Source organism: Saccoglossus kowalevskii, chromosome 9 (genome assembly GCF_978046115.1).
Source record: "Saccoglossus kowalevskii chromosome 9, keSacKowa6.1, whole genome shotgun sequence".
NCBI classification, from domain to species: Eukaryota; Metazoa; Hemichordata; class Enteropneusta; family Harrimaniidae; genus Saccoglossus; species Saccoglossus kowalevskii.
In genome coordinates this window covers 8,834,303-8,861,921 of record NC_140649.1, presented here as the reverse complement: position 1 = coordinate 8,861,921, position 27,619 = coordinate 8,834,303, and the positions used below count along the sequence as shown (strand labels likewise).

The 27,619-nt window shown below is 35.1% G+C and overlaps 1 protein-coding gene across 1 annotated transcript in view; it reads left to right on the top strand.

Annotated features, from left to right (window-relative positions):
• LOC100369942 (ankyrin repeat domain-containing protein 13C-like) overlaps positions 1–27,619 on the top strand; it is a 40,030-nt gene that overhangs the window by 6,161 nt on the left and 6,250 nt on the right. The window contains exons 2-3 of the mRNA XM_002740949.4: positions 8,434–8,475; positions 23,872–23,976. Of these exons, the coding sequence (XP_002740995.1) occupies positions 8,434–8,475; positions 23,872–23,976 (147 nt within the window). The remainder of the gene's footprint in view (positions 1–8,433; positions 8,476–23,871; positions 23,977–27,619) is intronic.

The window sequence follows — 27,619 nt, the reverse complement described above, 5'->3', positions numbered from 1 at the left end:
GCACTGTCCTTCGCGGACTGTTGTGCCGCTTTTATGGACGATCAAGTTGTACTAAAGACACGAATCGGGTTTCTCGCCAAGAACCAAATCCCAGGACACGATCCTCAACCTTTCGTCATCCCCCGGCTGGCAAATATTGTCAGTCACGACGATCAGTAGGAATTGCTTCTCTGCCCGGTCCGAGCGCTGAGTTGCTACGAGAACCGTACAAGGTTTTCCAGACGGGGAACCAAACACATGTTTTTGTGTTACGGCCCTGGCAAACAGGATAAGCCGGCTTCCCCGCCTTCCATCTCCAGGTGGATTACTAAGACTGTACTGGAGGTCTATAATACACTATCCTCCTCAACACAGACCTTGCAGAGACACCAAGTATGAGAACATGAGGTCCGTGCGATTGCTAACTCACTAGCGCTAGCGTCAGGTGCCCCCCTCAAACACATTCTGAGGGCAGGCTTCTGGAGAACGCAGAACGTCTTCATCAACTACCACCTAAGAGACACCCAATCTATTGAGCAGGGTCTCTTCAGGTTAGGCCCCGTCGTAGCGGGTCAGGCCTTGTTTGCTGACCCAGCCCGAACGACCGCAGGGGCCTCTGCGCATAGGCGATAAGTCAGTCTCGGCATTTTTGCGAGCAGATTGTCTGTTTCACTAGCACTTCCTGGAAGCTCCCAGGTTTCGCTTCTGTGGACCTACGCCCTCATGCGAACTGTTTCGGTCCTACTTCAAGCTTATCACCCCCGAATTTGGCTTGGGTCTAGCTTTCTCGGGCACACCGAACCCTTTCACCACAGCAGCATTGGCTTCTTGCTTCGGGGACAGCACAGGCAAGGTAAGACACCACCCTTCTTGGGTCTTAACTTAGGTTTTTGGGTTTGTTTTCATCCCAGACTGGGGAAAAGTCTTTCATCATTCTCCTTTTTTAGCTCCGCTGTCGACTTTGTCAAGCGGAGCTTATCATATGAGTGATTGTCCATCGTCGTCCGTGTCAATGTTTTACTTTTTCGACTTCTTCTTGAAACCTACAAGCCTGAATGCTTTGATACTTGGTGTATATGTACCTTGGGTAGACCTCTCTTAGGTTTGTTCATTTCATGTTGATATCTTCAATTCTCTAATTTTGGTGAATATTTTTGTCATTTTTGGTAAAAAGTGATATTTTCGGCTTCTTGTTAAAAACCGCAAGTGCAATTGCTTTGATATTACATATATAGGTACTACATGTGGACCTCTCTCAGATTTGTTCATTTTGTAATGATATCTTTAATTCCCTAATTTTGGTGAATATTTTTGTCATTTTTGGTAAAAAGTGATATTTTCGACTTCTTGTTAAAAACCGCAAGTGCAATTGCTTTGATATTACATATATAGGTACTACATGTGGACCTCTCTCAGATTTGTTCATTTTGTAATGATATCTTTAATTCTCTAATTTTGGTGAATATTTTTGTCATTTTTGGTAAAAAGTGATATTTTCGACTTCTTGTTAAAAACCGCAAGTGCAATTGCTTTGATATTACATATATAGGTACTACATGTGGACCTCTCTCAGATTTGTTCATTTTGTAATGATATCTTTAATTCTCTAATTTTGGTGAATATTTTTGTCATTTTTGGTAAAAAGTGATATTTTCGACTTCTTGTTAAAAACCGCAAGTGCAATTGCTTTGATATTACATATATAGGTACTACATGTGGACCTCTCTCAGAATTGTTTATTTTGTAATGATATCTTTAATTTTCTAATTTTGGTGAATATTTTTGTAATTTTTGGTAAAAAGTGATATTTTCGACTTCTTGTTAAAAACCATAAGTCCGATTGCTTTGATATTACATATATAGGTACTACATGTGGACCTCTCTCAGATTTGTTCATTTTGTGATGATGTCTTCAATTCTCTAATTTTCGTGAATATTTTTGTAATTTTTGGTAAAAAGTGATATTTTCGACTTCCTGTTAAAAACCAATAGTTCAATTGCTTTGATATTACATATTTAGATACTACATGTAGACCTTTCTCAGATTTGTTCATTTCGTGATGATATCTTGGATTCTATAATTTTGGTGAATATTTTTGTCATATTTGGTAAAAAGTGATATTTTCGACTTCTTGTTAAAAACCAAAAGTTCAATTGCTTTGATATTACATATATAGATACTACATGTAGACCTTTCTCAGATTTGTTCATTTCGTGATGATATCTTCAATTCTCTAATTTTGGTGAATATTTTAGTCATTTTTGGTAGAAAGTGATATTTTCGACTTCTTGTTAAAAACTGTAAGTCCGATTGCTTTGATACTATACATATTGTTCATTTTCTGATGATGTCTTCAGTTCTTTAATTGAAATGTGCATTTCTAACAGCGGAGCTATCTCAGCCGATAGGCTGCTTGTTTTCTGTTTGCTCGGAAAAACCCGCCACCTATCGGTGTCTGACTACAGTTCAAAATAGTCATTTTGACTGACCCGGAGTCTATGGTGGGTAATTGAACGTAGTGAATTTAGGCGAGGGTTCTCCGAACCCGCCTATTCAGATAGTTCATACCCACCATAGACTCCGGGGCCCCCCCCCAACCTCCACACTCTTTCCGTCGCGTTGGTCTAAGTCCTTGAGGCGGAGAGAAAGGAACTAGAGTGATGGACAGCTACCTGTGGCACTGCCAGATAGCCTCGGTCACGTGGGTTCGTGACGTAGGGGGTAAAAGAATCTTGAGGTCATGGGGCTTCCCCTGACCTGGATTCTGTCTCTCCGTCACCGGCAGAATCGTTGATTAATGCCTACAGTTCAAAATAGTCATTTTGACTGACCGGAGTCTATGGTGGGTATGAACTATGTGAATAGGCGGGTTCCGAGATCCCTCGCCTAAGTCAACTAATACATCACAATTATCATGGCGGTCTGTGTTTTTCACCAAAGCAATCGAGTGATCAAAAATAATCACTCCCGATAAAACTATGTCAAATTTTACGTTTATTTCATATAAAAAAAGAAGTAACATTTTTTGCATGGCATGACTGAGTAAGAGGAATTATTGGTATAACCGGTGTATAACATCGCAAAGTAAGTTATGTCACGTCGTAACTTTGATGATCGTTTGGAAGTTTTATTTGTTCGTTCAATTTTTTGAAGGAGAATGTTTTTGTAGTAAATAAGATCATGGATGTCGAGAAGATATTCCTGGCTGAAACGTTTCAAATGCGTTTCATTTAGTCTTTTACAATTTATTTGTTTGTTTGTTTTTAATAGTCTGCAGCATTTGCATTTCGATTCGAGAATGTATAATTTTTAAATTCAAACTCTTCTAAATTTTGAAACATAATATTTTGACTCCAAAAAAAAAAATATTTGCACTGTGACTGAGCTCATTAATATCCCAAAAGAATAGTGTTTATAAAACTGTATGAAGCAAATAAATATGTACCACATTGTTTTTGACAATATATGTTGTTTGTTATGTGGCTGTGAATGTGCTTCGGTCAATCTCTATTATTATGGAAATGATATGCAAATGATATGCAAATTAGCCCTTCACAGTGGTTTAAATTCCTGGGGAGAACACTGGATGATCTATCATGGTTATATTCCTGAATATTGCAATATAAATATCACCCACTATTGCTATTTTGTTGCTATTTTGTGAGTTATATCAACATCTAGATATGGCTATGGTCAGAAATCAACTGCCGCTCACAGTATCAACACTGTCACATATCACTGACTTTCAAAGAGCTTCATTAAAAAATTCACATATAATAACAACCAAATTAATGTCTGAAAAAATAATTACCCACTGCCAAATATATTTCTGTGAAAACAAAAAAACTTGCTACATTATGTGGAGTCTTTGTGTGGGCCTTGCTATGCACCGCGACAGAAAAACACTCTCAAAGTTAAAAAAATGTCAAAATATGAGCAAAAATCGGTGTTTTAATGAGCCAAGGAAAGGCCAATAAATCTACAAAGAAGTCGCCAATTGAAAAATGAAAAGCAAACGTTGCTAGCTTAGACTAAGTACCACTATCACACAAATATATGTAGGACATAAATTTCCGCTATAAATCAAAACTTGAACAAGTTGGATGCCTGAATACAGAGAATTGCCGTCTTGAGTGTTTATGAGTATAAACATAGATACTGAATAATCATGAAAAGTTGACTGATTGATGTGCACAGTTTTGATCTGTAATTAACATCATTGCAATATTTCGCATGAGAATGTATCAATTATGATCTGATTTGATGTATCACCATGGAATTCAGGTAGTATTGGGATGCTGGTTAAATTTAAGTACGACAATTGCTAATCATGTATCTTATTTTCCATAAACCACATAGAGTAATGCTTAGACACAATATATCACGTAAAGTTGGCCTCAGCCTATCCTAGGCTTTGCTAACAAAGTTGACATTGTGAGCAATGAATAAAATGAATAAAAATAACATTAGCGGGTAGTTCAACAAATGCCGCCAATGGTAATCAATTAAAATAACAAAGGTTGTCATACTTGTAACTTGGCAGGCTACCCTGAAGCTCAAATGAAACTAGCTCGTACATTCACTATTAGAAGAACAAAAACGAAAATTGAGAAGTTGATCTAGCTATAATGTATTTATAGTGGCTTAAAAAATTTGATTTATTGTTTGAAAATTCATCTTACATTTTATTGTTTGAGGTGGGGGGTGGGGGGGTGGGTGGGTGGGGGGGGGGCTACATGTATTTCTGACTTGGTCTGCTACATCTATTTTGTATGCAAAATTTCATAATTTTAAAGGGACATGAGTTGTGTTACCGGTATTCATGTACCGTATTTGTTCTTTTAGAAATGCATATTTAATAGCGACACGCATAAACCAAAAATTACATTTATTCTGCATTGCATCATAAATCGTGTAACTTATGACAATAAATATGTCTATTTCATTTATGTGAACATATGTGCTACTAATAGAGTGAATACAATAACTGAGCTAGGATGACACTTGTCTTATCACATTTAATATACACCAGTGTTCTCTCTAGGAAAATAGCATAGAGTATTGGCTAATTTGCAGAACGATTTGGTATGCTAATCACCTATGTTATTCATTGTTATATTGTTTATCTAAATTTTAAAAGTTTGAAACCCATGCTCTATACTGTCCTGGGAAGAACCCTGTACAATATGCAAACAGTACCTAGACGGATTGAAAATTATTTTTTTCGACCAAATAATCTACTTTTTCAGCTACATGTATATTTGTAGTTATTATTGAAAATATATGATATGTAATATGCAAGTGCCTCGTACATGTCGGTAATTTTAGTGCAGTCAGTTGTATGGATAAAAAATATTTAAAAATATATGTGAAAAACATAGATTACATGTATGAGCTTTTGATTCAGTCTCTGAAGACAATGAATTTCGGTGTTCAGAGAATTAAACGAGGCTTCGTACAAACTCTTGCAACATTGAGTTTATGCGTACTTCAGAATGTAGGGTAACTAATACAGTAATATGTTACAAACCAAAGCCCTTGATGCTTAATAACAAATCAATCTACACATGTCACATACTTCAAATAGTGACTTATTTCTTGCTTGATTACATCATACATGATGTTAATCATTACAGACTACAATGATATATTTTCACTATGTCACAAAAGATCACAGACACAACATATTTTATATTTCAATAGTCTTTGGGCAAACATTTATCAATCAATACTACAGTTATAATTGCGGTTGTGGACTTTGCTACTTCAATACTTCGCTTAAAATATTCAAAACTTGTAAACCAGTATCAAATTGTGGATGTTTGGTACAGATCTTTTTCTTTTTAAATTAGAGATAGTTACAGAAATGAGAAAACAAACTTGACCAATATAATATGCAGCAAAAGGGGAAAAAAATATTTATTTTTTTCATTCAGTATCATTTACTTTGTTCATGACTGCAACTACCGTAAAATCTGTATTAGAAGCCGCATCCCTAATAGAAGTCGCACCCATTCTTTTTGAACAATTGAGAGGCAAAAATTCATCATTTCTCATATGTGTAGGTGCTCTAATAAAAGCCGCATCCCCTCCATTGCATTGTACCATTTTAATAGAAGCCGCGGTTTCTAATACAGATTTTACAGTATTACTCTTCTGCCGGGGTAGATTTTGAAATTTTGATTCTTATAACATTTTAAACATGTGTTTAATTTTGATTCATTGTAAATTTTAAAAGAAAATCAAACTTAGTTGAAGAACTGTATGCTCACACTTGTGATTGGATGAGGACATCAGGTCACTCTGAAAACAGGCAATAATTGATCTATTTTATAGCCTCAGAATTATGGTTATATTTCAATATATCCTTAGAAAGGAGAGTTTTTTTCCCTTTAACAAAATACATTATCATGGCAAAACATTTTATATATGTTTCCAGGGAACAAACAATTTAATCGGATTTTGTTAATCAGAAAATTTTGGTCAAAATATTTGACAACTCCTGATTGCGTCGAAGAAAAATAAAATCATAGTCACATCCAAAAATGAAACACATACCTGTAGTGTAATCTACAAAATGATCAAGTGTATCACAAAATAGTATATTCATTGAAATAATTTATTTTCCATGGAATAAGTCATGTTATTTTTCAGGTATTTTTCACAAGAGTTAATTGTAACGAATTGATCAGAAAATTCGGTATCTGATTTGTTAACTTGATGTTGCCCTAAGATGCTGAGAACTTAGCCTTTCCTTTAGTCGATTGGGGAAAAAAATAGCCAAAAAACTAAAAATTAACTCAAATTTTGTCTGTTGGCTTCATAATTGGGGTTCATTTCTAAAAAGTATTGAAGAATATAAAAAAAAAGTGCAGAAAAATTTGGGTGAAAAAGTCTGGTGATGAAAAGTTTAATCAAAATATAATTCTAATGAAAATGTTTGGTAATATACGACTATTTACCCGGATATCTTGCAACTACCTGTTTTGTATATGCCAATGGCTTCTGATAAAATAAAAGCAATTATCTAGCATAAAATCATGTATAATCCATCCAGATAAGATATCTGGCGGCCATTAAAACTGATCAGCTATTTAGCTGACTTTTGTAAGTAGGAATTATTTTATGCTGTAATTCACAAAACCCTGATCAAAAAGTCACTATAAACTACTTACTTTTTACTCAAATATGTTATAAATATGTTAAATAAAAAGTTCTTACACATCTCAACATGTGATGAGGTCACTCCTTATCTAGGTGGGAAACTTCTGCTGATAATAACAAATACTTACAAAACAACAGTTTATTTTTACATTTTTCCTTCAAAACAAATATGTTATACTGGGGAGGACCTTTAACTTTACGTTTTATAATAATTTGTTGAAAAAACGATGCAGCTAACTATTAAAAATGCGAAAAATGTAAAAGTACTACAATTTTTTTTAATTTTTGTCATTTTTGGTGAAAAGTGATATTTTCGACTTCTTGTTAAAAACCACAATGCTGATTGCTTTGATATTACATATATAGGTACTACATGTTTATCTCTCTCAGATTTGTGATGATATCTTTAATTCTCTAATTTTGGTTAATATTTTTGTAATTTTTGGTAAAAAGTGGTATTTTCTATTCTTGTTGAAAACAGCAAGTCCGATTGCCCTGATATTGTTCATTTTCTAAAGATATCTTCAGTTCTTCAATTGAAATGTGCATTGCTAACAGCGGAGCTATCTCAGCCGACAGGCTGCTTGTTAAATTTTAGCGACCATTTTGAATTAAAAATTGCCAAAGTATGTACGTGTACAAATGAAGTCTATAAAATATTTAAAAACAGTTTTTCTATCCCAAGGTTTTTTCTTTGGCATTTTAACTAGCCCACTCGGAGTAATATTACAACATCTTTTCAGGAAATTGTTGATTTAATCTCTGACTTTTGTATACTAATAAAATACTGTAGAATACTTTATTTTCGCTTGGAATTTATTTTCGCTATTTTCGCTGAAGGGATGATTCAGTGAAAATAAAATCCAGCGAATATACTTTTTTTCCTATGTTTCACATTAAATATATCAAAAATCAGTGAAAATAAATTCCATACAAAACGCCCTAAAAGCCTTTTCAGCGAAAATTAATTCCAGTGAAAATAAAGTATTCCACAGTACTTTATTTTTAATATCTGGAATTAATTTTCACTGAAAAGACCTTTGGGGTGTTTTGTATGGAATTTATTTTCACTAATTTTTGACGAGTTGAATGTAAGATATAGGAAAAAAAGTATATTTGCTGGATTTTATTTTCACTGAATCATTCCCTCAGTGAAAATTAATTCCAAGTGAAAATAAAGTATTTTACAGTAGGTACATCTATTTGATACCTAACGTCATATTCAATTGTACTTTTTTATTTCTGTAAGATTTCAAGATATATTACAATTTGCTTTTTTTTTATTTCAGGAAACACTCCTCTTCATCTAGCAGTAATACTCGGCCATAAAGGTATGGTATGGTTTTAATATTGTTAGCGTTACATTTTTATGTTCTATGTGTCCAATTAATTTATTACCTTAGGAATTATTCTTACATGTGTAGACCGAAATATGGTTTGCGAGTGAGTGTGATGTTTTGTTGGAGTACGAAACAGTGGGCTTGATTAGCATTGAATCATGTTAGCGACTCATGCTTACCAAAATTGACACCAATGGATGTAGTACCGGAAGTCAACATAAACTGTGATAATTTTCGTAAAGTACATGTAGGTGAAAGGTCACATTTGACGCTATTAAGTTATTAAGTTAGTGATAAACCACCCACGGAAACTGAAGTGGTAGCAGTTTATTGGTTGGTTAAAGTTCATGCATTTAAAGCCGATTTTATTCTGTACATACATGTATGTACAGCGATTACTGCTAAAGGTAATTCAGAGATATATGTGGGTGTTGATTCTTATCTGCACACATCTCCAGTTAACAAGTTCACATCCATTGTCAAAATCTGACTATTATAAAAATTATATTGATGCAAATTGAAACCTACTGTAAACGTATTAATTTTTGCTATTTTGATATTCACTGGGTTGTGATTTCATAGATTTGCATTTTCTATTGCATGAATTAATTAACTGAGGGAATTTAATTAGTCCAATTGAAAGCTGGTTGAGTAATTATATTAATTCATTTACCGTACTCGACCGCGTTAGCGCCCATGCCCGGTCAAGCGCCCACCCCCAACTTTTGCGCAATTTTTATATTTGGGGTCACATTCGGCAAAGCACCCACCCCTTCAAAATGCAACTAATTTAAAACTTGGTCTTGCGTAACGAATCTTGGTAATCGTTTTTTGTATGATACAGCGTGGATATCGACCTTTGTGAACATGTTGTGAATGTGTAGAACACGGTACCGTGAGTACGCTTCGACAATGACCTGTTAATACAAGTAAAATGCGGTAAATACTTCATGCCATATACAGTTTACCTCTCAAAAATGGCTCGTTACTAGTTTTTTGGAAAAACTATGTCGTTTATTCGCTGAAATCGATTCCAACAGTTCATACTTCGACATTGATAATTCACTTCCGCATTGCGTTACCGGGAAGTCTTCGGGAATTTCCGAAGAATTGTGTCAGTACAACACAGCATTGTGATTGGTTAATAACCAACTTGACTCATTAGGTCAAAGGACGCCGCTGCAGGTGAAATCTGCAAATGCATCATGGCGGAAAGTGATTTTCATCGAGAGTTGCATATGACCCAACACCTTCGTCAGTGGAGATAATATGACAATTTTGACTTCGACTGTGTTCCAACAGACTCAAATGTTTTTAATTTCGTAAATTCTGGTGGTACGTAATTAATATTGTAATAAAATGTGCATATTTTTTGTGATCATTTCTGTTTCTTCATTGTGAAAATCAATGACAACTCAACTAATTTCGTAATTTGATTTCCCTCAAAGATGTAATCTGTCACTTGATGAATCAAATTTTTCATTTGCATTCTTTTTTGAGGAGGGTGCCCGGGTAAGCGCCCACCCCTAAAAAATCGTGATTTTCTGAGTTGAGGCCCGTGGGCGCTTTCGCGGTCGAGTACGGTATATATCAAAATTTATTATTTTTGTTTAGTTCAAAATTAGAAATAAACTGCAAGGTCTGATGAATTGATTGGCTGTCAGCCAGCTGATCACTAACTGTCATTGAACTTCTGAAACTCTGAAACAACTATTTTAAAACCGAATAATGGCCTTCCACTCTCACTTGATGCCAAAATTAGAACACATATGGTAAATTGTCCTTTGTAGAGAATAAATAAAGCTTTAAAATGTTCTAATATTACTAATAAAATAATAAGACAGGTAAAAATGTCTGTGCGTCTGGTTTGAGTTACTATCGATATTTACTAGTATAATTGTTTTTGTTTCATAGAAAAATATATAATTTTGGTACATACTATTATTTCAAAGTGCATATCTTAAATGCAATGGATATGTTGCATGGGACCCATTTTGAACACAATGTGGGGTATAATAATACGCTTCAGTTGAACTTAATGGCAGAATAAACAGTCAATGTGGATGCAAAACACGGTATGGTTTATTCCTGGATAAACTGGCATAGAAACATGTAACACATGAATAAGGAGCCCCGAAACTCCGAAACTAGCCCTTTATAAAGGTGCGTATTGAACGTGAGAGAAAACACGTAAGCGGGAAATACAAAATGAAGTACGCGGGAGAAAAAGATACAATACAGAGTAAAATGATTGGCTGAAATTAAATGATTCTAATTGGTCGAGAATTACTCAGAGGAATCCTTCATGCGAAAGGTAAAACGAATTAACTATAGCGAAATGACATGTAATAATAATATTAGCAATATGAAAACGAATACAAATATATATTATGAATCTCCGACATTCTCCCGACTTTGAGAAAAAGTACACATTCAGGAATAATATATATATATGAGAATAAACGAATAACGATTGATAAAAGAGTTCACTAATAATTATTAGTTCATTTTTTCAAGTTCAGGGGAACACAAATTGAACTTGTAAACGTCTGATCTAGTGTGATTTTCAATAAAGTTCAGATAAAATCTTTGAGTCTGACGTTGGCGGCAGCTGTGGTGTCACGGTGTGATCTGCGTTGTGGCAATGGTGTGTTATCATCTGTACTTCCACTGGTAGACATGTTGATTTCATCATGCATGTTAGTGATACCATCTGTGGCAGTGGGTTGCGTTGTGTCATCGCTGGATGATGTCAATAATGCGTTGAACGCCGGAGTTGTCACTTTCATCAGTCGCTTCACGAGCGGTTTGTGCGTTGATGACTGGCGAAGTAGTATCCGGGTTGACGAGGTCGTCATCTTCCTTCATGATGTTGACATGTAGTTGAGTAGCATTGTTTACATCCCATGTAGACCACATTTGTTGATCTGGTAACCATGACGGCCCATAATTCCATTTGGGGTTTGAACGGAGCTGATATACCTTTCGTTAGTAAGTTCGCGGGGTTGTCCACGGTTGGACAGTATTTATATTCTTGTGTGAAGTCGCGTATTTCTTGCACTCTATTTTGAACAAATACTGGCAACTTCTTACTGCTATTAATCCAATGCAAGGTCGCTTGACTGTCGGACCACAGGAAATGTTCAGTTATATTGAATTTGTCCGATAGAGCATTCAGTACGAGTTTACCGAGTCTCGTAGCGATCAGAGCAGCCATTAATTCCAATTTCGGCAGAGATAATTCCGATTTAGGGGCGACTCGTGTCTTTGACATGACAAGAGCCGTTTCGTGCTGACGACGAAGAAACACAACAGCACCATACGCGGAAGTGCTCGCGTCTGCGAAAGTGTGCATTTGATAGGTATCACCTGGAGAAGTCTCGTCAAAATATTTCCGGTTGATTTGATTATCACGAGCAGCGGTTAAATCCTCAGCAATTAAAATCCATTGTTCGTAAAGTTCAGGACTTAGTGGTTCATCCCACTCCAATTTCAACTTCCACAAAAGTTGAATAAATAGTTTGGCGCGTACCAATACCGGTGAAATTAATCCAAGCGGGTCGTATACACTCGCTGTGAAACTTACAATGTCACGTTTTGTAATAAACGACGCGACTTGAGGTTGACTGTTAACACGAGAATGTGTCAACACGTCGGGTGTAATTTTCCAACGCATACCAAGCACAGAAACTTCGTCGGCGGGCTCATATTTGTTATCTCGGGTAGCAAGTTCACACAAATCAGGAGAATTCGATGACCAAGCACGTAAATTAAATCCACAAGAATTCATGAGGCTCGTAGATTCACTGTAGTATTTAACAGTATCTGCTTCCGAATAGACTCCATCAATGACATTATCGACATAGATGTTGTCTTTCATTTGATTGGCAGTATTAATATCACAGTTATTATCCAAATGAGTTTTGATCACAGCATTCAGGATAAAAGGTGAGCACACAGCACCAAACAGCACAGATTTAAATTGATACACTTTGAGTGGACTGTCGATATTGTTCACGTCTGTCAGCCACAGAAATTTGGTAAATTTCCGTTCATCGGGATGCAGTCTCACGTTAAGGAATGCTTTCTCAATATCACTACAGACTGCAATATTGTTAGCACGGAACCTCATTAAGATGGCTGGCAAATCATTAATCATAGAAGGCCCGGTTTGGAGACAATCGTTCAAACTCGGGGAATTGGCGTTTCGGCGGCAAGAGCAATCGTACACAATACGAATCGGGGTTGTAGTAGAGTCCTTTGCTACCGAGCGATGGGGTAGATAATGTCCGACAGTATTATCATCATTGTAGACTTCTTCGATGAAGTTGCTGTTCGATGATAGAGTTGTATGCGTCGAGTAACTCAGGAGACAAACGTCTGAGCATGGCGCGCGTTCGACTAACTGTGACGTCGTAATTAGTAGGCAACGGTGGGTGGTTATCACACCATGGTAATCTCGCAATGTATTTTTTGTTTTCAATTTGCAAATGAGTGTCACGATAAGTTTCAAAATCCATACGTACTTCTGCGGAGGGGTCGTCGGTCACACCGATACTTTCTAAATCCCAGAGACGCTGGAGTTTGCTGTCGAGTTGTTGCGATTCGGTAGACACGTGTAGTATGTTTACATCTGCGTTCGTTGACCTTTGACCCTTGTCAACTGGCCCTGATAATAAATATCCGAATTTAGATGAAACCGCTGTAGGACCATTGCCGCGGATAACGTTATCCCCGACGTAATTCCAATACTGGTCAGCGCCGATAAGTAAATCAATAGAGAATGATTTATCTTCTGTGACTGGATGCGCAAATGTTAGTCCGCGCAAATAATCAACATGGTGAATAGATTCAGTGATGTGGTTTGTCAGTTTAGTCGATATTTCGGAGATGAACAGTACGTCAATATTCGAAGTATATCCCGACAAATCGTGTACTGTGACACTAGCAAAGTCTAACGCTCGTGAGTGATCAGTATTGTCGCCAAATGTAGAAAGAAATACTTGTTCAGTGCGTGTAGGAGATAAGTTCAAATCGTTAGCAAACTTACGAGAGATGAATGAACGGCTTGCCCCTTCGTCGAAAAGTACGTTAGCTTGCAGTGGCTGGCTATTACCTACAGATATCGGAATAATAGCAGTCTTGAGAAGTACGGGACGCAGACATGTATTATTTGGCGAGTTCCTGTGGATGTCGTTGAGTTTTGTCAATGTCACATGAACCGGTGAATTTGGATTCGTATCAGATGTTGCAACGTGCGTCGTGGGTTGGCTTTCTTGGTGTAGTGTTGAGTGGTGTCTTCGTTTACATGTACGACAGTTGAACTTAGATTTACATTCCGATGCTCGATGTCTTCCCAAACAATTGTAACAAAGTTTGTCACGTTTGACTATTTCCCAACGTTTGTTTATGTCCGTTACTACGCGACATGCAGAAGTGAAGTATGTTCCTTTACAGTAGGTGCATTTGGCGCTGGTGTTACGTAATTTTGGATCGCGTTTCGGAGATCGCACATTTGTATGAAATGTAGCAGTAATGTCCGGTTGATACCGTGAATTGTTGATTGACGATTCGTCGAGCAGGTTCCCGGATTGGATCGCGGTTATTTCGCGTAGCAGTGCTTTACGTAGATTAGGTAAACTCCAAGCTTCTCCCCCGATTTCGCGAGCGATTTGCTTTCGAATGGTTGCCGGTAGTTTGTCGCGGATGATCGGAACGAGGAGGTCGCCGTAAGAACTTTCCGGTTTTCCGAGTGTTTGTAGACCACGGATATGTCCTTCCAGCGCGTCATAGAATCTACGCAGACTTTCGATGTCGCTGGTGGGTTGTTGTAATTGCCAGAGCGAAGTCATATGTGCTTCGGTAACTAGGTGATCACGTCCGTATCGTTCCAAGAGCAGTTCAATAGCGTGGTGGTAGTTACCATCAGTGAGAGATAGTCCAGCAATAGTTCGCGCTGCCTCGCCCTTTAGCATGGTGCGTAGGTAGGTGAACTTTTGTACGTTGCTGAGAGAGTCGTCATAATGAATCGAAGATCTGAAAATGTCATAAAAGCTAGCCCATTCCAGTACGTCACCTTCAAACTGTGGTAGGACGATCTTGGGTAGCGAGACGGTCTTTGTTGAGGAGGTAGACGATGTACCTGTCGATGAGGTGCCTCTAGATGAGTTGGCGGACGCGATGCTTGCGGTGTCAAGTAGCGGTTCGTTTTCTGTCTTCATCTTGTTAATGAAAACGTTCAGAGCGTGATTCTTGCAGAATACGTCGTCAGTATATTCGGAGCTCTCTTCGCTGACTGAATCAAAGAGTGCTTCTTCAGTGAGTTCGAGAATTTGTTCTTCGAGCATGATGAGCGTTGCGTAGCGGTCGGTCAGGAGAGAGTGGAGCGCGACGAGTTGTTCAATCTCTGTAAGCTTATTTTCCCGGCCTTCCGCGTCGGCGATTTGCTTCTTCTGGGTTTCGGCTTTGTTGAAAAGTCGTGTGAGCTGCCCTCGTTGACTCCTTCGCTTCAATTTCAGCTTTGCCAATGCGTTTGTCGTCTCCACTGCTTGGGCATCAGCAGCGGCGTTCTGTGGTGGCTGTTCTTCTGACATCGTGTTGAGCTGAGATATCCTGGTCTAGGTCACCAAATTATGTGGGATATAATAATACGCTTCAGTTGAACTTAATGGCAGAATAAACAGTCAATGTGGATGCAAAACACGGTATGGTTTATTCCTGGATAAACTGGCATAGAAACATGTAACACATGAATAAGGAGCCCCGAAACTCCGAAACTAGCCCTTTATAAAGGTGCGTATTGAACGTGAGAGAAAACACGTAAGCGGGAAATACAAAATGAAGTACGCGGGAGAAAAAGATACAATACAGAGTAAAATGATTGGCTGAAATTAAATGATTCTAATTGGTCGAGAATTACTCAGAGGAATCCTTCATGCGAAAGGTAAAACGAATTAACTATAGCGAAATGACATGTAATAATAATATTAGCAATATGAAAACGAATACAAATATATATTATGAATCTCCGACACACAAAACGCTTTTTAAGTATTTTTGCATTTACTAGAAATAGAAATCCAGACTAGAGACACTTTAACCTTTGACCCTTTGACTAAAAATGATAAGAAAATTTACCAGAAAGTACCAAAATTGTAAGAATTTCACCAGAAAGTACTAAAAATGATAAGAAAATTTACCAGAAAGTACCAAAATTGTAAGAATTTCACCAGAAAGTACTAAAAATGATAAGAAAATTCACTAGAAAGTATAAAAAATAATAAGAACTTTGCCAGAAAGTAACAAAAATTGTAAGAATTTGGTCCTGAAAGTTCTGAAAAATGGTAAAAATATTTGTCAAGAATTATATTTCAGAAATGTATGGCATGACAATAATCTCAGTATGGACGCCATTCAGTGTCAAAATCTGGATCCTGCCCTCAACTATGGTGTGTTTCTGGATACAGGATTAAAGTGCATCCATCACTTCTACTATAAGTCTGGTTGTAGAAATGAATGAATACATCAAAGAATATCAGCACACCTACTACATAGTGTCGAGTTTCATTATTCGTAAAATGAATATATGTAAATGATATTGTACATATTACATACATCTCCCTAGAGTTACTACTGATGATATCCAACACATACATATACATAAAATATTCTTTTTAAGATACTTACAGTATTTGCTTCACTATGAACCAAAAATAACTCTTGTTATATACTGAATGATTAAAATATTACATATTTTGGCCACAGAAACCTAAGTGTAAGCATATAAGCTACTAATAGAACAAATATGGTACATAAACTGCACATCTGCTTGTAGTTGCAGTTAGCTAGTATCATTGTATTGAACCTATGTGTATTGTATACTGAATTATATTACCCCGGTAAGTATGACTTACATATAGTTTGACCATAGACATGCCTTTAATTCAGATGAGTGCATGCAGTGGACTACTAATAAGTGTCATTTTTGTGTTTTTAATCTGGTAAAATCAAATCCATCTTTGTTTTTTTGTTGTTGTTTTTTTTTTTGGGGGGGGGGGGTGTTTTGGTCTATTTTTTTCTTCTTATATTTCATATAAGAAATGACAGCATTTATAACAGAGCATAGATTGTAGATACATCAACCAATCCACAAATGAACCCAATGAACTTATCCATGTTTTTTTCAAAACATTACTGAAGATCAATATAAAAAATGGAAAAAATATTTTCTTTTGGGTCCAAAATTAATATAGAAAATTAATTAAAAATGAACATTTTTGATATTTGAAAAATGAATGTGAATGTATTGTTTGGTGAAGCCAACATGCTTTTAAAAAACATCTACCTAAACCCAATATGGCCGAACATCAGCTATACTTTGCACGTATTTAGGATTCTAATCAGTGTATTAACTTATAAGGGAAATGTACCGACAATTTGTATTCGATTGAGATTCCGTTCCAAAGTGGACTCTGGTAAATGCTTTAGTTGTCCAGTTCATGTCTGGAATATCAACTTATCATTATATAATAGACTGCAATGTATTTTTAAAACTGTCTAACTCATTAAAGTTACATTCCTACTTTGTAAAATTATGAGGTACGTCCCCTGTACAATATATAAACCATAAACTGTAGAGATTGTGGAAGGATAATTAACGACAGAATATGAATTTCTTAGATTAAGTTTAGTTTGTAAACAATATACACTGAGTTAGGGGGCTTTGTTCGTTCAGTTACATTGTGGGTTTGCTCATCTAATGAATAAAACCCTCCAGTACTCTCAAAATAAAATGCATGGAAAGGTATACCAAAAGGATAGCATGATATCTACTTTTAATATATCACTTTTTTTTTTTAGCTCCGCTGTCGACATATAAGTGATCTCCCGTCGTCCACAACTTTTTACTTTTTCCACTTCTTGAAAACTACAAGCTCTATTGCTTTGGTACTTGGTGTACCTTGGGCAGACCTCTCTTATATATGGTACACACAAAATTTGTTTTCTGTTCAACTACATTGTTTTCATTTTGCTTGTAGCTGATAATGTATCCTGAGGAGAGAATGCTGACCTGAACTGAAATATTTGTATTATTTATTTAATTTTTTAAAATACATGTATTCAAAATTTAATTGGAAATTATAGCTTTCATTGTGCTGATTATAGAAGCTTATGTTGTAGCACTGGTTATTTAAGCTTGTGTTTCATATGTCTGTTTGTCTGTCTGTCTAAAAAATCAGTTATGTTATTCAGATGGCAAGATGTTTTTCTCAAATCTACACATAATTATAAGCTTAATTTACATATAGTGATTAGTCATTTTCAACAAATTGCTTTTTGCACATTGCTTTTCACTATCAGCTCAGATAGCAGTCTGACTACCAGTAGATTATACCTTTGACGTAAAAAGCTAAACCGTTTAGCTGTCTTGGGTTTGTTATTTCCAGAATGTATCCTGATACTAATGAAACATATCCGATGTATTCTCGCTGGACAAACTTGAAGCTTGTAGTTTTCATCCAGCCTCTGGCAAATGTGTAATCGTTTTTGACTCCCGCACACAATGGGAGTCTTTGTAGTTAGCCTGTCTGTGTGTGTGTACATGTATGTGTGTGTGTCCGTCCGTTCCACTGATATCTCAAGAACCGTATGTTTGTTTTTAATGAAACTTGGTGCATAGATGCTCTGACCTGATTAATTTTGGGTAAAAATGTGTGCATATTAATCAACAAATTTGCATAATTAGTTAATTTTCAGCTTTTACACTGATATCGCCAGTACCGGTACTAATTATACCATTTCAATGAATCCTGGTACATAGATGTTCTAGGACAATGCACAGACCTGATTAGTGTTGGGTTAAAATCAGTGCATATTAATTACCTAATTTGCATAATTAGCCAATTTTCAACTACATTATATACTCTAACATAATGTGATGATCTAATTAGTTTTAGGTTTATATACATCTATAATAATTACCTAATTTGCATAATAATTTACTTTTCAGCTTTCTAATAATTTAGTTATGATTGATCATCACATTGTAATGAAACTTTGTACATGTGAACCCTGAAACAATATACAGACCTAAATCTATGCATAATAATTGTTTAATTTGTATAATGATTCATTTGGTTCATTGAGGTAGTCCAAAAACATAATTAGTTTAATTTTGATAAACAAGCATATTGTTTATCTATTATATTAGCCTATTGATGATATCTTAAAAAATCAGATTTAAATTGAATTAATTAATAATTATTATTTAATTAGACTATAAACCATGGATGAAAAATCAAATGTATTTTCTGTATATATTATAAATTTTGATAATGTAAATCATGTTTTCATGTTGTGCATCGCAAATAGCAGACAAATAATAGTTGCTAAGCTTCTAGTTTGAAATGCAAATCTCAAATTTTGAATTAATTTTCATGTGTCTCCAATACTCTCAGCACACGGGGGTTTTCTTTCTAAGCTTTCTTTGATTTAACTGGGTGCCAGACAAAATAATATAGATGTGGGATAAATTGCAAAGTCATTGTTTCCATGGAAACACATTTTGGTACCCTTTCTTTATTTGTCTTTCTCATTTATTGTTGAGACTTTTGCAATCATCAAAATATCAAGAATTTATAATACTCTCAGTTTTAACAAAATAGAATGTAATGAAAAGATACAATTTTAAAAATATATTCTTATATATAGTTGATTGGGGGAAAAGGGGGAATATACTATAATACTAATTCAGATTATATTTAATAATGTATGAGAGTGATATTACAAAATATAATATCATGGTAAGTTTCAAGATACAGTGTATTGTCCCTCCTGGGCATATCAAAATCAAAATGTATGTCAAGAAATATAACGCCAAGCGCCTATGAATATATCGTAATCTACGCTCCGTGATAACGAACAATGCTTGCTGTGTTTATGATTGACACGACCCCAATATGACCTTTTTAGGTAAAGAGTAATTAAATGTTATTTGTGCAAACATTTATGTTGTTTCTGTAATGACTGCTTCCTGAGATCTACTGACTTCTATTCTGCTCATAAAATATTTACAAAATGTCGGTTATGTTAAAATACAATCTAGTATACCCCCCCCCCCCCCGCTCCGCTGCTTCATTCTTTTTCTCAGTCAAGAAAATAATAGTGGGGATGGAATGTGACGCCGAGGTATACATGTTGTTGGAGATGATAGTGATAGCAAACGAGACGGGACGGGTGAGGGTGGTTATAGTTGGTCATACCCTTATCTTATTCCATACATTTTTGTCAGTGCTTGGTACGACTCTCTATGTCTCAATTAATAAAACTGCTCAGGTTAAACAAAAAAAAATAAAAACTGGTACTGTGTGAAAACACAATTGTAGACTTTGGGAACATTCATATCCTGTCACCGCCCATTTTGATAAATATTTGGATGTCAGTATGGCAAATCATATAATAGCTATCAAATACTTTGTATCAAGAGTACGGAGACCTATTTTTTTTTCGGTTACATTAAAGTACCAGTAGAATTTCATTTACACGTCATAGACGACAGGTGATAGATTCTTACTTTATCATATTGGCTCATAATCTGTTAAATCATCATTTAACTTGAATTAAAAACATCTGTTGCTTTTCAAAGTATTATTTTTATATTTAAATTATTGACCAAATCATTATTTGATTGTATCTATATATTTAATGTACTTGATATTATCTCAATCTGTTGTTAATTTAGGTTAAATTTGTGTGGTATGTTGAAAATAAATTTTGGTTGAATTTAAAGAATTTTTTTTTATATTATTGGAAACTCGCTATATTGAAATACAGCAGATTCTTATGGTATGTCACTGAGCATATTTTGTAGATACATTTGTAAAATAAAATATTTTTATCATAAAAAACAATACAAAACTTAAATAATTTTGTCATTTTTCAGGAGAATTTAGACATTTGCTTCTCAAATATTTTCTGACCATACCACTGTGTTGTTTCAATTGCTAAATGGCATTGGCCGACAATGTATGAACAAAATTATTTCAAAGTGCGTTTTTCCGGCATCATTTTAGTGTACCATTTTATCTATTTTTATGTACTTGTCTCTATTTTTTTGGATAATATTTTTTATATCAATATTCAGGTTTTGATCAAAATTTTTAAAAAAAAGTATGTTATGAAAAACATGAGTTTTAATTGTTCATAGGTAACAAAAGTTGACACTCTACTATCGTTTTTAACAAGTTTTCTGTTTTACTATGGTGATAAGAATTGTGTTGTAGAATTATTTTCCAATAAACTAAGGATAAGCAACTGAAGTTTTGATTGAGATTTAACTTATTTTATCTCCGTCCAAGGTTGCAGAAGATTAATAATAGTAATGACGAAAGGATTGTGAAAACGTCTTTTCTTGTAATTAAATATTGTGACAGATAGAAAGCTTAATATCCTGCCGTACTTGCATACCTGACTTAAGCATATCCCATTATTGTCACTTCTCTGCCCCATGAGACAACCGTCTGATGTGACAATTCTAATCAAAGTCAAAGTTCTGTCACTTTTCATTAAAGTGAAATAGCATCTTTTTTTTTTTTTTTAAATTTTAGTCAAAACCTATTATTAGTTGGAAATTATGTAAAATAATTGAAAATTAAAACTAAAATTTTAAATACAAAATTTTGTACCCCCTTGAAACGCATGTTTTCACAAATGCCTTCACTAACTGACATTAGCAGCAAAAGCCAAACTTACAAAACCATTTGATGACGAAACTCTGTGATAATTAAACAATTTTCAGCAGTGACTAGCCCCAGGGTTACTTTTGACACTGAATTCAGTGTCTTTCTTGAAAAGTTATCTGTCACAAGATCAAACTGTGAACATTTTTTATTTCCAGAATTGCCAAAGGTTACAATGGAGGTTGAAGTTGCCTCTCTTTGGTGACTGTGTCTATTGTCACCATGGGGATTATTAATAACCTAGAGGGCAGCCATATCTATTCAAGAATCACGACTGATTGTCAAAATACTACGTACTAGATTAACACGAATGACGGTCTTTGTAGTCGTGTCGTAAAAGTGTCAAGCAAATAAAATTAGATCAATTGATACGTAATCATTAAAATGGCGTTTTTTGAAATGTGAACTTTGAAATGCAAATAATTTAATTTGTTTAAATATAGTTGTTTTATAGTGTGTGGGATCGTTATATTATATTATCGTCACTTTTCGGTGATTTTATTGATTGCTACATGTGTAAAATGATGTGGATGTCATTTTGGGTGTTATGATATCTAAATTACTTGCTTCATGTGTATTAATGCGAGTATAAATGTACATGATAAATAGGGGAATGATTGTGAAGTTTTTCTTCGTTGTGACACGATTTCATGAATGATTGAGAATAATAGTGTACTTCACACTGTGTGTGCATAGGGGGTGCTAATTACCATATTTGAGTGTACTCCCTAGTATTCTTGTTTCTCAAAATTTACCTGATAGATCAAGTTTTGATTGACCTTTTTGTCATATTTCTGTGGTTTAAGGTTAAATTTAGAGGTATTGAACAAAAAATTTAAATTTTACTGAGGTAATTGGAATTTACAAAATTTTCTATCCAGTTAAGCACTAATAAATATGAAATATAGAGGGCAGTATTTAGTAATCTTGTTCACAGTATTTATTTAACACTTTGAGCCCAATTGTCAACTTTTGTCACCATCTAAAAAATTATTTTGATAGTGTGCCACATGAAATGTTGATAAAAATTGACAAACCTTTTTTTGATCAAAAACTGAAAGCAATATGTGAAATTGTCTGTGTTGATCCTGAATCATGATGAAAATTTTGCAAAATGTGAAAATATTTCTGCTGAATTTTTTGCGGGAGCAATATCTGGCACTCAAAGAGTTGAACTACTTGTGTATTCAAAAAAAATGTACATGTAGCTAGACATTTTGTGATCTTCTTGAAAAGGTGCAATTTTCATTTTCATATACTCACTACTGTCTGGCTAGTATGAATACTAAGTAGTTACTTTAGGCCGATTACCAAATCTCGCGTACTATAATATATTATGCACATTTATTGCTGTCGTATGTTCAAGGAGAATTTGAATTTTATTGCCTCGCCTGTGAATTAAATGGAAGAATGGCATGAAAATGGAACAGTGGGATCATCTTTCATATTTCTGCATGTCTGTGTGTCAACATGTCTACGTGTCTGCATGTCTATGTGTCAACATGTCTGTGTGTCTGCATGTCTGTAAGTCTGTGTGTCTGCTTGTCTGTGTGTCTGCTTGTCAGTGTGTCTGTGTGTGGTCCAAACTTGATACATGTATATTCTTTGATATCTACACCATATTTCAAAATGTTATCCTATTAGTTGTATGTGTTACATCTTAACCTTTTCAAGACCAGACTTTATCGCCCAAATTTCTCTGCACTTTTTTAGCTCTGCTGTCGACTTTGTCGAGTGGAGCTTTTTCGACTTCTTCTTGAAAACTACAAGCCTGAATGCTTTGATACTTGGTGTATATGTACCTTGGGTAGACCTCTCTTAGATTTGTTCATTTCATGATGGTATCTTCAATTCTCTAATTTTGGTGAATATTTTTGTCATTTTTGGTAAAAAGTGATATATTCAACTTTTTGTTGAAAACCGCAAGTCCAATTGCTTTGATATTACATATATAGGTACTACATGTGGACCTCTCTCAGATTTGTTCATTTTGTAATGATATCTTTAATTCTCTAATTTTGGTGAATATTTTTGTCATTTTTGGTAAAAAGTGATATTTTCAACTTTTTGTTGAAAACCGCTAGTCCAATTGCTTTGATATTACATATATAGGTACTACATGTGGACCTCTCTCAGATTTGTTCATTTTGTAATGATATCTTTAATTCTCTAATTTTGGTGAATATTTTTGTAATTTGTAACACAAATAGGAACTGCAAAAGTTACATATCAAATACGCTTCTAATTGAATGTATACAGGGTAATAATCATGGGTGAATTCTTAAAAGCTTATAAAGCAGTATTAATTCTTTCTTCTTTCTTCTACATGTGACCGTAAGACCATCAACAATTTTACATTGTTGTAAGATTGCACTCATTTGAATAAAGCGATATGGATTTCACGTTGCCCATTGTGACATATACAACGTGTGTTATGTTTTGTTTATTTACATGAAAACATGTGCTGCAATATGACTGTCACTTTAAGCAATCCATACATAGAATATACGACAGGTATAAGAGATACAGACATGTAACCGTAGTGATGAATCCACTGAAGACCTCACTGATCACAAAAATTTTTACACAGTCAGATACTAAAAACAAAAACAGTGATTTTTAATGTAATTTTTTAATTTTTATCATACAGAATGTGTACATCTTCTGCTGGCTCACGGTGCACCGGTCAAAGTCAAAAACGCTCAGGGATGGACTCCACTTGCAGAAGCTATAAGTTACGGTGAACGACAGACAAGTAAGTCAACTGTGTAAATAGTGCCCTCAGGATTAGCATACTGCCCTCTAGAGGTATACAATAAATAGAATGTTGAACAGTGTGAGAAACCAATATCGATCGTATAATATGTGTGCCTCCAGTCAGTTATTTTAAAAACTAATATTTTTCTCAGTGTAATATGTTTTGTTATGTTATGATAATGGTCCTCGCAGGGGAATATAATTTATATGGCTTTTATGGTCTTTTTTGATTCTTTGATTGATTCTTTTATTGATTCTTTTATTATGTTATAAATACTTTATGGCATTATCATTTAGATAATGTGTTCTATGCTAAACTTTACACATTCACCGGGTTTCAATAAATACTTTATTACAATCTATCTTATTGTAACGTAATTTACAATACACATACAGTACAGTTCTCGCGGAAGCTTTGGCTTTTGTGGCATCATTGTCGCATACGCATGGCTTCATTGTCGTCTCAGCATTGCATCATTGTGGCATCAGCTTTGCGTCATTGAAAATTGAAGCTGTGTTCGCCTCTCTTATTTTGTGGCATAATCGTGGCCTCAACTTCGCAGTCTCATGGCATCAACATGGCATCAGCTTCAAAGTATTGTGACATGAGTATGACCTCATTATTTTCACATGGAAAGGCAGTAGAAAAAAAACACATGCACAGAAGTTCGATATGTAATCTATTTGAAATTCAAAGCGGTAAGGGGAATAAAATAATATGACCAAGAGTAAAATGACATTTTAAAAAGATATCTTGTTTAATTATTTAATGTTGCGAGTATTGGGTACCAAAAACTTTGTGAAGTACATTACAATCTGCAAGGTGACGAGTGTCGTATTGACTGCAAGGAAAAACGTGATAAATTTAAATCACACGATGCAATCGTCGTTCGGAAACAACACAATTTGCTATACGAAATGAAACTGTTCTTGTTATAAAATTACCTTATTTTTGTTCATTTTATTTGCTGGTAAGTGAACAGATTCAGATTCCTCATTTTGGTGGTATTTTTCTGTGTTTCGTTTAGTTTTAGTCGAGTCCGATCCCATGCCCGGACTACTAATACATGCAAAACACGCGAACACCGCCTGGCGTTGTCGCCTGCCATCTTGATACAAAGTTCCAAAACAAGTACGTACATTTCCAACTATGATTGGATGGTTGTGGTGGCGTCGGTCTGGTAAAATTTTACATCCAATTTTCAAAATTAAGTCACGATCAGTGACCTAAGCTTGACCTATACGTACTTTAAAAGTATTCTCACAAAAAAATATTTTCGAATAAAAACGAGCCACAGGCCTGGTAAAAAATCGAATAGCACTTGACGTGCAGAAATAATTTATTGGGCTTCAGAAGAAAAGTGTTCATTTAGTTGTAGCCGTAAATATTTGATGACCAGTCGATGAACAATTTGAAACTTATTATACACACTGAAGTCCTTCGATACTGAATATCATCTACCCCAATCTGGTTTACCTTATTTCCAAACTTGCAAAACTGATTTGTATCTCAGCCCAGTTTTTCTTTTTTCTTTTTTTGAACTGAGGTCAAGTCCCAGCCGTTTGTCAAAATATACCGATGTTTTTCAGTGAATGATTGTGAAGCCTGTCACAGCACAGTGAATCGAAGCCGGAGATTGGACAGTACGACGACCCTTCAATTAGCGTCAAATATGCTTTGTTACAACATCATTGATTTGCTGAAAGTCACCTGATCGGAGCACGACCTGGGTCACAGAACCATATTTGTCTGTATTATCAACGGGACTTTGCGAGAGAACCACACCCACATTTTCAACCATTTTTAGCACGGAAGTTGCCAACAATTATCGAAAAACTCGTGAATTTTATGGATTTGAATAAAATAAAGCTAGCGTTTGGTAAAACTGGTTAATAATATATCCCCGATGCTCTTCGAATTTTTTAAATTTTATTTCAAGGCGAGAAATGGATAATTGAAGTTCCATCGATTTCAAGGCGACTGTTTCACCTCGACAACTCTACGCTGTGTTGTAGTTTCACGAGGTAAAAAAATATATATAATAAATAATACATGTTTAATTATTTGGTTTTACAGCCCGCAAATTACGGGACATGATCCCCATGATATACGATAAATAAATGCTGATTGTGTTGAATAATGGACGTCGGGACCGTTTGAAGAAACCAACAGGGATCAATATTCCAAACAAATTATTGGGACACAGTCAGTAGACATTTCAAACAAATGAAATTATTAACGAAATACGAGATTTTTCCAGATATTTACGAACATACTGTCACAACAAATATATGCAAAATTGACAAATACACAAAGAGATATTAGGTTTTATTTTAGCCTTAGAAATATTTTCTTTCACTCAGTCCATGCGTGGGACTTCTATTTAGCTTCATGGTCTTTCGGCTTGTGTTCTCCTTGGGGGAAATAACAATAATTATACAATTCGTAAACTCAACACATTCAGGAAAAGAAATCCGGACAACCATGTTGTACTTTTGTTGAAATACATTTTGTAGCAGTGCTTCGCGTCAGAATATTGTTTAAAATAAAATAGTCAATCCCAGCCAAATCTAGGTCAAAGGGTCAGATTGCGTGCATATAATTATAGATAGTTAAAACAAAAAGTATTTGAACTTTTGACAGTTGTTTAACATCTATGCACGATTACTAAACTAGTAACCGTGATCTATGAAAACCAGAAAATTTTTAGTAGTCCGAATTTTTGCACAGTCGAAAATAAAGCGGAAATTCAACAAGCGATCGCAAAAGCGAGCGATCAAAAAGCTGAAGCGGGCGAGAGGTTGGGCGAAATGAGTTCTGTACTTTTTTGTTTGATGAAGCGATGCTGATGCCACATTGTCGCCATAATGAGGCCACAATGAAGCGAAGCGATAACCGCCTAACTTTTTAATGTCGCAACATTGAAGCGATGCTGAAGCCATAACAATGCCATAATGATGCGATGCTGAAGCGAAGGTGAAGCTGAAGTGAAGCTAAAGCTTCCGCGAGAACTGTACTGTACATGTATGCAGAGTGAAACAAAATCTGAATTCATAAGTATTAACCTTTTCACCACCAGTTCCCACTTTTCATCACAAATTCACAAAATAGTTTGGTTTATACATGTAGTCTGAACTTTCCTTCAGAGAATTGGGACAAAAAATAGCCAAATTGTTTTGAGTAAAAACTGAAAATTTACTTCAATTTTGCCTTTTGGCTCCATAATTAGGGTACATTTCCAGAAATATTGAAAAATGTACGAAAAAAGATTGTAATGAAAAGATTCACACAACATAATTTATTAAGACACCATTTGTAATGTTAATGCTATTCTGCCACTAACATGTACCAACCATTTTGGAATATTCCCTTTTGGTGCAAGAACAGTTCATGTTTGAATATTTTCATGAAATTCTTTGTGATATTTTTATACTGTTACATAATTTCATGGTGTTCCTGTCAAGCAAAAATCAATTTTTGTCACCTTTTCCCAAACTAAAATCTGCAAGATTGTTTCCATATTGTTTCATTAATTCTGATCAAGACATGGAACAATTAGGAAAATACATGTATGTTAATTTTTTCACAAATTGACAAAGAAATTAAAGAAAAATTGGCAGAACGTAGCTCCAGAATGTTG